We start from the raw sequence: 13535 nt of genomic DNA, 5'->3' as shown, positions 1-13535 counted from the left end.
TTCCACTAGACATCAAAATTTACAACTTAAATTTCATCCACAGAGATTTAGAAGTTATTTTATTTTAATACTGTATCATGATGCTATTATCTTTTTTCCTTCTTACCATATATTTGAACTTCTCAGAAAGAGGCCTGCTGACTCTCTATGTCATTTAGCTGTTATATAGTTTTAGGTATTTAATTACATGTGTAAGCTAAGAAACTACATAAAATCTAGGTTGTTTTCTTGTATAACTTAAATTTCCAGTATTTTTGCTTTTAAAAAAAATTAGATTTTTTAAAAAAGAGCACTGCTAGACCTTCCTATAATGAGATCTAAGGAGTTCTATATATTGTCATTTCTAATAAAGGCAAATATTCAAAAAGACTTGTGATCTTTTCAATTTGAGAGTTCCTCCAGTTTTGCAGCTTGCAGTCCATCTCTATCTGATCTTATCAAAATCCTCCTAAGGGAGTCCTCTTTACTTTTTCACAGTTTCAGAGAAGTGCAGTGGAATCTTTTGTTTATCCAGCCACATTCTTTGATGACCAACCCATCTCTTTCTGTCATATAATTCTTTGATGACATCCTTGATCTCTATTTTTTCAGTGATCTTCATTGATTACATGCTGCAGCCTATTCACACCTACTATGCACTTCTTTATTGTCCTCTGTATAATGGTTATCTTTTGTTTTTCAAGATCAGTCAGGTTTCACATCTTGTTGTCATTAAACTATTTGGATTAAAAACTTGCCTATTATGAGAAAATTTGGTGTCAATTGTGGTGCTTCAGAATTTCCCCAAATCAGTTTATCAATCTTTCTCATTTTCAAATCTTGGCCCAGATAACTGTTCATATTGTCTGTCTAAGATATGCAGTCAATCTTCAACTCTCATGGGAGTAATGTTCCTAGAAAACAATGCAAAAATAAAAATCACAAATGTTGATACATTGAACCTATATGAAATAAAAGGTTCGGTTCCCACAACTACCTAAAATGGTAATCTTTCACTAAAGATTGCTAAAAATATACTTTTCTGAATATAATTCTTTGTAATAAAACATTAATTCCAATAATAGGAATTTTTCCTAACATGGTGACCGTGAAATAATTCATAAAATGTAGTACACAAAATAGTTATATATATACAGCGTTTTTTTCTTACTAGTAATTCCCTAAAATTATCTTTTGTGCTAATAATTCAACATTTTTAATTTTAGACAATGTTCATTTTCTGTAATACATGAAATCTATTATTCTATAAGTACTATACAGCCAATAAAAAATTCTTAAAACTAAAACATTTCTTAATCTGAATCTTCCCTTCCATTGCATCAGATAATGGTATGAAGGTATTGTACTATATACTATGCTGCTGTAAACCTCTCTACCTTGGTCTTCCTCTGAGATTACTGGGCCTTTAGTTGATGCTGTTGGAAGAGACTGACACTGATGAGGTCTTGATATCACTTTAGAACCCAAAGGACTTACATTATGCTTTGGGGATATAATTGTAACACAAAACTTGAAGTTTAATGACAAACAATATAAATATGCAAAAAGTGCATAGGGAGCTCTTTACCGTGGTAGAATGAACAAGATCAGGAAATGTCTAGCAGGATGCCAGCTGTTCCACAGACTTATGTTCAGCAAACTGCTTTTTTGTTATTGTTCTTTACTGAGCATAGTAAATTGAAATGTGTTGCTAATGAAAAAGTGAAAAAATATTACTAATAAAATCATGTAAATGTTTAAGGTTACAAAAGTTAGATGAGCAAATACTGAGAATTGATTGTATGTTTACTACTGAAGGAGCTCTACTCGAGGCACATTTGATGCATGTTGAAATCTGGTCAATGAATGCACTTCCTTCACTTGATCTTTTTTTATATGAATGGATGTACTGCACTCTTTTGGATAATTACAGACCTATTCCAGGAGGTTCTGCATTGGCTTGGGGCCAATCTATTGGTTAGATGGTTAGATTAGATGGCATTATGCCATCTACAAATGAGGTCATCTTGACCAAAGCTTCTTAAACTGTGAGTCTCAACTCCATATGGGGTCATTGACGGAGAAGATAACAAAATTATGATTTTTATGAGTACATGTTTTGTTTCTATACTTTTTCACATACCTCTGTGACTGGGATTGCATAAGAATTTCTCAGGTAAGAAGGAGTTGTAAATGGAAAAAGTTTAAGAAACCTTGATCTTGTAGACTGACTAGCCATAGGAAATCCTCAACGTGAATTTTTAGCTAAATCTCTCCCATACTTTTGATGAGCATATGTCTTCCTAAAAGGAATAAATAAAAAGATCCTTTCTCTGATGTTTAATATTAAAGGGTGAGAGAATAAGTTTATTATTTCTGTTGATATATCTTTCAGAATTCTGAATGGTCATGATCCATGGATGGGAAATACCTTTTTTATGAAAGAAACTTTAAGGTCATGTCTTCATATATATATATATATATATATATATATATATATATGTATTTGTAATCAACAAACAATAAGTCCCATACATATATACATATACATACACACACACACACACATATATATTTGTAATCCACAAACAATAAGTCTCCATAAGGTGAAGATATAGTCTTTTTTTGAGTAATATTTGCAAAAGCCAGCTTGTTTCTTATTAATATCTTATTAGAGTATATTCTTTATTCATGATTCTCATAAAGATTTTTGTACATATGTGAGAGAAGACGCATAAGTCAGTAGTTATTGTTTTCTTTTTCCTGCTCTCCTTTTTAAATAAAAAACGATCAAGATTTTTTCCCATATCTCTAGTACCTTCTCTTCTTTTAAATAACCTAAAAATCAGTCTCTCTATGTCCTATTGTATCATTCCCAACCTGGATGTCCTCTAAATAAACAATCAAATCTAATAACTTTTCCCACCTTTGTTCTCTTTAGTGCCTTTTCCACTTCCTCTGTAAGCACCTCAGGGACTATAATGTTACCCTTGGCAGTCATCTTTCTCCTTTTGGCAATCAAGTAAAATACTTCCTGATTAAGGCAATTTTTGAACTCTTTTGGTTTCCTTGTTGCAGCAATTAACTAACACTCATTTAACTTCTGGATAAAATTATCTTACTGTTGATATTATTCATATTGTCCATTTTCCATTTTTGATTTTCAGTGGTTTATTTAGATAATTCAAGGCTAAAGCTTAATAATAACAACTAATAAGAAAAAAAACATTTCTTTATAAATATTGTCTCATTTCATAGTCTCAAAACATTATAATAGAGGTTCTATTATCCTTATTTTACAGATGAGGGAACTGAGGTACAGACTAAGTAAGTGACTTGTCCAAGATCCCAAAGCTAGTAAGTGTCTGGAACTGTTTGAACTCAGGTCTTTCTTACTTCAGGCCTTACTACCATACCACCTAGCTATCTTCACTTGTAGAGCATATTTGTTTTCCATTACTATTTTCTTTTCATGATTACAAATTTGGATCTTTGTTTCAGTGAATCAGAGGTCTGATTGTGCATAAATGCCAGACTATGGGGTAAGACCTGCATTTCTGATAAGCATTTTCTTATCTTTTATAATGTAGTTGATTTCATTTTTTCTCATTGTTGCTAAATTTTAAAAAATAAAATGTTCATGGTTCAGTAAGACTTTGGTTAAAATACAAGTCTAACCACTTACTTCTTTCTCATAGACCATATTTTGCTATATATTTCTCCCTATCATCACATTTTGCCATACTTGCATCAAAGTCACTAAGTGTCAGAGTGGATGTTGAGATGATTTAGACAGTCTTATCAGGTACTTCACAGAAATTTTCTACTACTTAGTCATCAACCCCTAAGGTTGGTGAACAATTATTTTCATGGTGGCCTTTCTGTAATTATATAACATTATTTCTGTACTATATGATGACCAAATGTCTCATGAAGTAATATGTTTTGTATCTTCTGAGTATATCATTAAATTCACTTTTCCAATTCTTTTCTTTTGCTTCTTTATGCAATACCTAGGAGTTATCCATTCACTTATCTATAACTTCCTTCTTCCTTCTTCATTTATAACAATATTTAGCTTCTCTGACAATATGTCTACTCTCTAGTCATTGGAGAGGCAGAGGGAATAGCACAAGGTTAAGGGCATTTTTTCTTTTTTCTTTTTTCATGGGTTGTCATGGCCAGAAAACCTTCATTACTAAGTTGCTTGTTGATGTGCTTCTCCATGTTTATCTTAGATGGTTCTTGAAAAGAGAATCGCTCTCTTACTAGGTCTATACTTAAAACTTTTCCAATATAATGGTGCTTTATGGGAATTTTGCTTTGTTGGTGTGGTCTTCAAGAAGTCAGGGTTACCTTTAATCCATGATGAGGTATTGGAATACAAATGAAATGTTATTATTCAGGACAACTGGTCACCATATATTGTGGTACTCATAATCCTCATTTATAGAAAGAACAATATAAAAAAACCACAACTTATATAGTGACTTCAGTAAGAAAGGATAAAGAAGCAGAAAAACGAAAGGAAGTACTCAATAATCCTTCCCCCCAATTAAATCATCATATATATGAATATTCAAAAACTTTAGTGCAAAGTTAGATTTATGAAGTTTAAAATATATTAGAAAACATGGTTTTGAAGAAAGAAATGAGGTATATAATAGTTGCTTAATAAATGCTAGTGTTAATTGGCTGATAAATGCCAAAGATTTATACATTATACAGATGCTTTAAATCTATTTGTCCTGATTACAAGAGTTGGAAATCATTCAATGACACAAAAAAATGGAATTGTTTATATTTTAACAGAAAGAAGTGACTAAGTAGTGTGGGACCATTTCTGAATCAGATTTCTAGATGTCATTAGACTATTGAATTGTTAAATCAAAGATCAAAATGGATCTCAAATTAAAAAAAAAATAAGCCAGAAAAGAAGTTATAGTACACAATTAAGGAAACTTCAAACTGATCTATTGGCATCAAAAATGAGAACTGGATAAAATAACAGAAATTGACACATTCAGTTACTATTTCTTTAAAAAGTTTAATGACTATAAATCACTCATATTTTTAAAAAATTTGTTACAAAAAGATAACTTGCAAAATAAAGGAAAAGAAAGAGCTATATTTTGAAAATTTGCAATTTTTTGAAAATATTTTATTTTATTTTAAAAATTTTTCTCCTGCCTTCCTCATTATTCCTCCTCCTTTAGACAGCAAATAATCCAATATTGGTTAAATATGTGCAATTCTTTTTAAAATTAATTTGTTTGTTTATTTTAACACACATTGCTTTATGAATCATGTTGGGAGAGAAAAATCAGAGCAAAAGGAAAAAAAACCATGGGAGAGATAAAAACTGAAAAAAGAAGTGAACATAATATGTGTTGATTTACATTCCATCTCCTTAGTTCTTTTTCTGGATGCAGATGGTATTTTCTGTCCAAAGTTTATTGTGATTGCTTTGAACCACTGAGAAGAACCACATCTTTCACAGTTAATCATCGCATATTCTTGCTGTTATTGTGTACAAAGTATTCCTGGTTCTGCTTGTTTCACTCAGCTTCAGTTCATTAAATATTTCCTAGCCTTTTCTAAAAATCAGCATATTCATCGTTTTTTATAGAACAATAATATTCTATTACTTTCATAAATCACAACTTATTCAGCCATTCCCCAATTGATGGGCAACTAGTCATTCTCCAATTCTTTGCTACCACAAAAAGAGCCTGCTACAAACATTTTTGTCCATGTGGGTCCTTTTTCTTCCTTTATAATTTCCTTGGGGATACAGACCCAATAATGTCACGGCTGGGTCAAAGGGTATGCACAGTTTTATAGCCCTTTGGGCATAGTTCCAGATTGCTCTCCAGCATTTCTTCTAAATATATTTCCACATTTATCATGCTGTACAAGAAAGAAATAAATGAAAAAGAATGAAAAAGAAAAAACAAACAAACAAACAACAACAAAAAGGTGAAAATACTATGTTGTGATCCACATTCAGTCACCATAGTCATCTTTCTGGATGCAGATGTCTCTCTCCATCACAAGTCTATTGAAATTGTCCTGAATCACTCCATAAAAGTTTATAATTTTTTTAAATTAAAGATTAGTAATCATAAAAGGGAGATCATCTAGCAATAAGATTAGGCAACAAATACCTGATTTTCTTTCAAAGTCTCTAATTTGGCCTCTAAGAGCAACATTGGTTTGTAATAGAAACTCTTGTGAAATCTCATGGTATAGAATAGTTGAAGTCTATTGTATTAATAAAATAGCAGCTCACAATGGAGGGAAACAAAGTTGGCAAGGAACTTAACTAGATTAGATATCCCTGAATGTATTTAAGGATGCTTCTGTAAGGAGAACAACAAACATTAGAAATGGAAAGGATCTATAAAAATACCTATAATAAACCTTAATGACAGTAGATGCAACACATTTGAACTATAAGATTACATTTCCCCATCCATTTGATGAAATATAATTTTTTTTTAAAAAGATAAAATAGTAGCTCAGCTAGATAAAGTTTATACAAAGGAGCTCTGTGCTGAAAGCCACACAATATTAAAAATTTTGGAAGACAGAGTTTTAGTTTTTCTTAAAGAGAGAAGAATCAACACTTATCAATCAATGCACAGTCCTACTTTCCTATCTCTACAAAATATTCAGAAGAGTTATTAAGGGGACCCTTGCTGAAAATGTAAAAGTGAAAATGTAAAAGTGAGATTTGATAATCTCAAGTAAACCAGATAGGATCACATATTTAGACTCGGAGATCATCTTTCAACACACTTTCATTTTTAAAATGATTCACTGAGTCCCAGAAAAGGTTAATGACTTTAGCCCATATGCCAGATTATTACCTTGCATGTTTGTCTCAAGAGTATTTAGAATACAAAGTCATTCCTTTGATTTTTATTTTTGTTGAAGTTAGAAACCACACACACACATACACACACACACACATGAGATTCAGTACAGTAAAATGATACTTTAAGAACTTCAACAAGGTGATGGAATCATGCAAAATTACTTGAAAGATATTATAGCTTCCTTTGATACCATTGTCAAATGAGGCTTAATGTAAAATAAGGAAATTATATAAATAGCCTTTAAGAGCCCTTACAGTTCTAAATATATGATCCTAGAATTATGTGATTTTATTGTTGTGGAAGATGAGAAATTCATAGTACAAATGCGAGAGAAAGATCACTAAGAGAAAGTAAGATCCTTTAGGTGCTCTTGTCTGTGAATGTTTTAGTCCTAATTTTGTCAAACTTTGGAAAATGACAGAGTTTCCTAAATGAAAACTACAATCCAAAGAACCTAGCTTACATATATACAGAGGAGGAAAAAATCAAGGTTATATAGAATTCCTGTTCCCTATATTGTGATATGCCTTTGTGTGAATAACCTCTTGACTAGATCAATCAGATTGGTAGAGGAGTTGCACCAGAAAATCCAGGGCAAATTGAGGTAAAGTAACACAATATAGACCATATTCCAAAAGGCAAATTTATCATGTAAAGTTTAGTAAAATGTAAATCCTTAATAAAATAGATTTGTTAAGCATTCCTGATGAAAAGATCAAAATTCAATAGAAAACTTGAAATGCATATAAACTAATCAGAAGAAATACTTAGAAAGAATAAGTTTGAGCAATTGTTAAGGGGATGAATAAACAGTAATAAAGTGCTTATGTTGTAATGGCATGGGGGTAAAAAGGAGAAAAGCATCCTTTAAGAATACTAATGTCTTCAAGTATTTCAGAGTTTGTTGAATAAGAGAAACAGAGCCCTTGCATGTAGTTTTATTTTGTTTTTTAATATAAGGGAAGAAGGGAAAGAGAAATATAAAGCAGGACAGAGGGACAAAAGGAGGAAGAGATGAGTAATTTGATGATTCACAAGAATGGGATGCAGAGGAAAAAGAATATACCAACACGGAAGAAGGGGTAAAGGAAGCATCCTTTCACAATTTCACTTTTATCTGAATCATATAAAAGAAGGTTGAATTACACACACACACATACACACACACTTTGATTTAGAACAAGAGAAACAGGTAGGGACAGAGAAAGTGAAGAATGAGATATAACAGGGAGACTAGATTTAAGAATGGCATACAGCCAGGTCCCATTGAGTATGAATGATTGAATTCTGTGAAATTGTTCACATTATTGTAAACCACCTTATTTGAAGTTATAACTACACATACACACACACACACATATATATATATCAAATAGTCATTGGTGCCAGCCCAATGGAATATTGAATGAAAACAATTTTTAAGTTTATATCTCTTTTTACATATAATATGACAACAAAGTATAACAAAATCTATTACTGATTCAAGTTTCTTGCAAAGTAATAGAATAGTTATAGAAAGCAAAAAGGTAATTTGTCATACACACACATAAAGGTAATATATCACACTGATGATATGATGAAAATGCTGTTATTGTTTAAAATATTTTAATAGCATATACCAAACTGTTTCTCTTTAAATCTTCATATGTCTGTGGGTTGGTACAGAAAACTCTATCTAATATGGTAAATATGCATCCTCATATAATGAACCAAGTATAGTTAGATAACCTAGAGAATTATCTACAATCAGAAATCATTTAAATATGATACTGTTGGACTTTGCAATATTTTCAATAGCTGAACTAAAATAGCTTGAAAAGCAATCTTTGAAAACAGCTTTAATCATCCATGCATTCTAATTTGACCACCATAAAACTGGGAGTAATTGTTATAGCTTCTTAAAGCATAATGATTTCATGACTGATAAATGAGCACTGATTTTTAGTAAAATCTCCTTTAGCAATCCCAATAAAAGTAGTAGATGATCCTTAAATCCAAATTGAGTTTTTTCTTAGAAATGTAAATTTTGGAAGGCATTCTTTCTCAAAATAAACTTGTTTCATCTTCATTAAAATCTGTTAGTCAGTGTATTCATTTTTTATTATTTCTTTTCAAAGCATTCGATTATTTATCTGCCTCTATGAAAACTTTTAATGTTATACAAATAAATTAATTTTTTAAAGTTATCTAAGCAAGCAGCTCTTGCAGTATTTTAAATAAATTTGAAGATTTGGTCTCAATGGCTACTCTGCTAAGAGGAATAATTTTTTTTTGTTTCAGTCTTGTTTTACAACTTTGTATTTATCTCCTTATTTTATAATGTTCTATGTAATGGACCCAGGTTTTCTGATAGCTCATCTTATCACTATGCTCCCATTAATGCTGTTCAATTACAGGGTAATCTTTCTACTAATTTAATAACCAGCCTCTTCTTTTTTGAGCTAGTAATACTTCCATATGAAGTATTCTTAGTTTTTTTTTTCTATTTTCTAGGAGCTCTTTTATGATGGTATTAGGAGCACATCATATACACATGTAATAACAGAACTATGCAATTAGTTCACATGTATCACAACAATTGGATTTTGGCTCTCATTCAATGAATCCTGGTATTCTTTAATAATTTCCATTAAATCAAATTTTGTATTGTTTAAACTCAATTTTAATCTTGACCTAACTGTAGCCAGTCAGTCAACAAGCAAGTATTAAGTTCTTCCCATGTACCAGGCTCTGTGCTAAGTATTAGGAATACAAATACCAAAGAAATAAAATCTCTACCTTCAAGAAACTTACATTCTAATAAGGTAAGACTGCACAAAGGATACAGAGCCATGGTAAAGAAAACCTAGAGTGCAGCCTATAGAAGAGCCTATCTTCAAATAAATTGGAGATGATCTCACAAGGAAGGCACTAAAATTAAAGAGGATTGAGAAAGGCTTACTTGCAGAAGGTGGAACTATAGCTGAGATGTAAAGGCAGCCAGGGAAGCTGAGAGGTGGGGTTGAAGAGGAAGAGCATTTCAGGCATGGGGAGGCAGCCAGTAAAAATACTTGGAGTCAGGAGATGTCTTGTTTAAGGAACAACAAGGAAGCCAGTGTCATTGGATCTCAGGATGAACAGAGGAGACTAAGATACAAGAAGACTGGAAAGGTAGGAAGGACCAGAGTTTAAAAGACAAAGAGGATTCTATAATGATTTTCGAGGCTTGATCGACGTGATTTCAATGTTATGGCACCAGCACCATACTAGCTGGCACTATGTGGAGTATTTACCATTGACTGGTACTTCCCAGGTCCTCAACCTGGGAGTTTCTTTACTCTTCCTCCTTGCAGATACAGAGTCCTGTGAGAGACATCCCTGATCATCTCTGACCATGTTGTCAATGTGCTGGTGCTGGCTTGTACTGGTGCTGGCTTTGCTGATAGTGTCTCTAGTTGATATTTTGTGCAGTTTTGATATAGAAAAAGTTATTTCATCTTCTCATTGGACATTGAGGAAAATAAGATGCCATCCATCATTCTTTCTTTCTTTCCCTTCCTTCCTTCCTTCCTTCCTTCCTTCCTTCCTTCCTTCCTTCCTTCCTTCCTCCCTCCCTCCCTCCCTTCTTTCCTTCCTTCCTTCCTTCTTTCCTTCCTTCCTTCCTTCCTTCCTTCCTTCCTTCCTTCCTTCCTTCCTTCCTTTCTCTTTCTTTCTGTGCATTTTACTATATTCTATTCATTTGCACTGGAAGGTTTACTTGGCATTCAAAGTGGAATAATGTAAGTGAAGTTGACTATAATTAATTCTGCTCCATCAACTGAATTTATCAGATGGTGGAAAATGCTGGTGTTTTATATTTTAGGTGATTCTGGTAAATAATGGCCTTTTTAGATGTAGAAAAATGATCATTTACTAGTTTAGAGTTATATACAACTATAATGATAAGAAATAGAATAAACTAAAGAAAAAAAGCTAAGGGGTTATAAAATGCTATTGAAAACCTTGAGTAATGGTGAGATATGCACCTGAATTATCCATCTGAGAGGCTTTGACTCATTTCCTGAATGTACCCCAACTTGATCCCTTTGTATACTTATATCCCATGCCTTCATATGGCAAGTATAGAAAGGTGTTAACTTTGGCAATTGTTGAGGAGGCTTAGGGTGGATAAGGACTTCTACAGTGGTGCAACTATGTCTCTTCAGAACCTCAATCACAGCAACAACCATACCTGTCACCTTCTCATCCCAGTTTGTCTGCCAAGTCACTGGGAAAAGCAATGGTTTATGCATTCTTCCTAGTGAGATTAGGAAAAATTTGTAGAATGCTGCTAATATTCCTCATAATTAAAAATATATGGGAAATTTTACTGTTTTATAGCACATGCTTTCAGGGAAGAATTTTGATAGAAATTAGTGAGAACATAGTTTTCTTTGTAGTCAGTTTTTCGGGAATGTCCCAATTCTACAAATAGGACATACTTCTATACAAAGACTACATTATAAACACCCTCATTTCTATGCCATAAATTAAAATTTTAGTTTATTCTTTAGAATATCATGCTACACGTTGGGTATTATCAAGGTTTTACCATTAAAATTTACTCCTCCAGTTCAATTTCTTATCATGAAAAGTAACCTCATCTTAAATCTCCTTTTTTGAAACATTTATTTAAAGTATCATAACCTATGAATTAAAAAAATCGTTCATTAGAAGCACAGATATTTTAATTGAAAACAAAGCCTAAAGTAGTTTATTTTCGCAACTGTGTATTTTTTGTTTCAGGCATTCCAAAGATGATTACCTCAGATATGGTAAAAGAAGGTGCTGCTGTAATAGATGTAGGTATCAACCATATCCGTGACCCTGTAACAGGAAGGACAAAATTAGTAGGTGATGTGGACTTTGAAGGTAATAAGCAGAATAAATCTCTCTTGCATAATAGTAAATGTTTTGCTTTGTACTGTTTGATAATCAATTTAATTACAATATTTAATGAAAATACCAGCCTAAAATGGTTTTCTGATTGAAGAAGGAAAACACTATATAGAAATACTTTTAAATGATTTTAAAGTTAATATGGTACATTAATTACTAAGGTAAATATGACTGCCTAATTAACACAATTCTAATAAGGTGATGGAATGAGGGTATATATCATTCTATTTTTCCTTAAAATAAATAAAAAACAGGCAGCTAGATGGCACAGTGAATAGAGCATCAGCGCTAGAATCAGAAGGATGTGACCAAATCTGGTCTCAGACACTTAATATTTACCACCAGCTGTGTGATGCTGAGCAAGTCACTTAACCCCAATTGTGTTTCAAAAAAAAAGAATGTAAAAAAAGAAATAAAAAAGATGTAGTTAAATGTAAATGCCATCAATTCTGAAACTGAAAGATCTGGACTTGAGTCTCAACGCTGACATTTGCTAACCATATGACTTTAGTGAAAGCATTTTAATTCAGTTTCCCTGATGTATTTTAGTCCCAGGCCTGACTGAGAGTCATCTGGTAGTTTAGATTCAATTTAAATAAAATGAGACTCTCTAGCATTTAACAACAACAGGTTATTAGGCTTGGACTGTTACAATCAGATAGATGGTAATGAAGGTATATCCTAGCATAGTGGTAATGAAAATAGAAAGGAGGGAAGAGATGCAAAAATATTCAGAATGTGTCATGGCTAGGATTTAGTAACTAGATGAGAAGGGGTGGGAGAAGAAAGAGGGAGGAGAGGAAGAGAAATAAGAAGGAGGAGGAAGAGAAAAGGATAGGAGATAAGAGGAAAGGAGAGGCGGGAAGAGTAGAGAGATAAATTCAAGGTTATTAATATAGGAGTCCAACTGTAACATGGTGGTACTATAAACAAAAATAGTGAGATCAGAAGAAGGAATAGATTTAGAAAGAAAGACAATACATTTATTTGGGGATGATTTAAGCTAAAAATGTTTAAGGTATAGCCCTAGATGAACTATATTTTAAGGAGTGATCCAGCAAAATTGACACTGAAAATTGTCCATCACTTGAAGACTTGTTTTGCCACAGTAACCCATGAAAGTCATCACTAAAAGATGAAGTGTTCCTAATCTGTGCCCATAGCAAGTCAGGGGAGAGAATATCCCACACTGATGATAGTGGGGGGGGGTGTTTGATCTATTAAAATGAGAAGACTAGGAGAGAAAGAAAACAGAATGTATAAAGGCAGTGTAGTATTGGGGAAGGAATACTAGATTTGGAGACAAAAGTCTTAGGTTTAAATCAGGATTCTTCCATCTGTATGACCTGGGAAAAAATATTCTATGTATATGATCAATCTTTATTTATCTGTTAAATAAGAGTTTTTGAATCAGATAATATGCAAGTTCCTTTCTTGTTTTAAATCTCTGATTTTGTATGAAATTACTCTTTAGTTCAGCTAATTTCACTTTCAAAGATATTCACTAATTTTCCCAATGAAAGAGCTGAAGAACACTTCGGTATAAGAAGGAGTAATGGACAAAACAGACTTCCAAAATTGTAGGCCTAGCAACTCATCTTAGATGAGTGGCAGAGAATTTGAAGCACACCTTATTAATGGTAAAACTTCTCTTATGTCTGAGATTATCTTGAAAAAGCTGGACAATTCCCAGGGAGGGTCTTTGGGGGATATCAATTCACAGATGGATTTGGGGGCACTATGATAATCCTACTGATC

At 32.5% G+C, this 13535-nt stretch overlaps 1 protein-coding gene across 1 annotated transcript in view; it reads left to right on the top strand.

The window, feature by feature from the left end:
- The window catches only part of MTHFD2L (methylenetetrahydrofolate dehydrogenase (NADP+ dependent) 2 like), a 127206-nt gene that overhangs the window by 79908 nt on the left and 33763 nt on the right, over positions 1-13535 (top strand). The window contains exon 7 of the mRNA XM_023505699.2: positions 11625-11750. Coding sequence (XP_023361467.2) covers positions 11625-11750 — 126 coding nt within the window. The remainder of the gene's footprint in view (positions 1-11624; positions 11751-13535) is intronic.

This window comes from Sarcophilus harrisii, chromosome 6, assembly GCF_902635505.1.
Source record: "Sarcophilus harrisii chromosome 6, mSarHar1.11, whole genome shotgun sequence".
NCBI lineage: Eukaryota > Metazoa > Chordata > Mammalia > Dasyuromorphia > Dasyuridae > Sarcophilus > Sarcophilus harrisii.
Note: the sequence above shows the minus strand (reverse complement) of the source record. Positions and strands in the feature narration are given on the sequence as shown.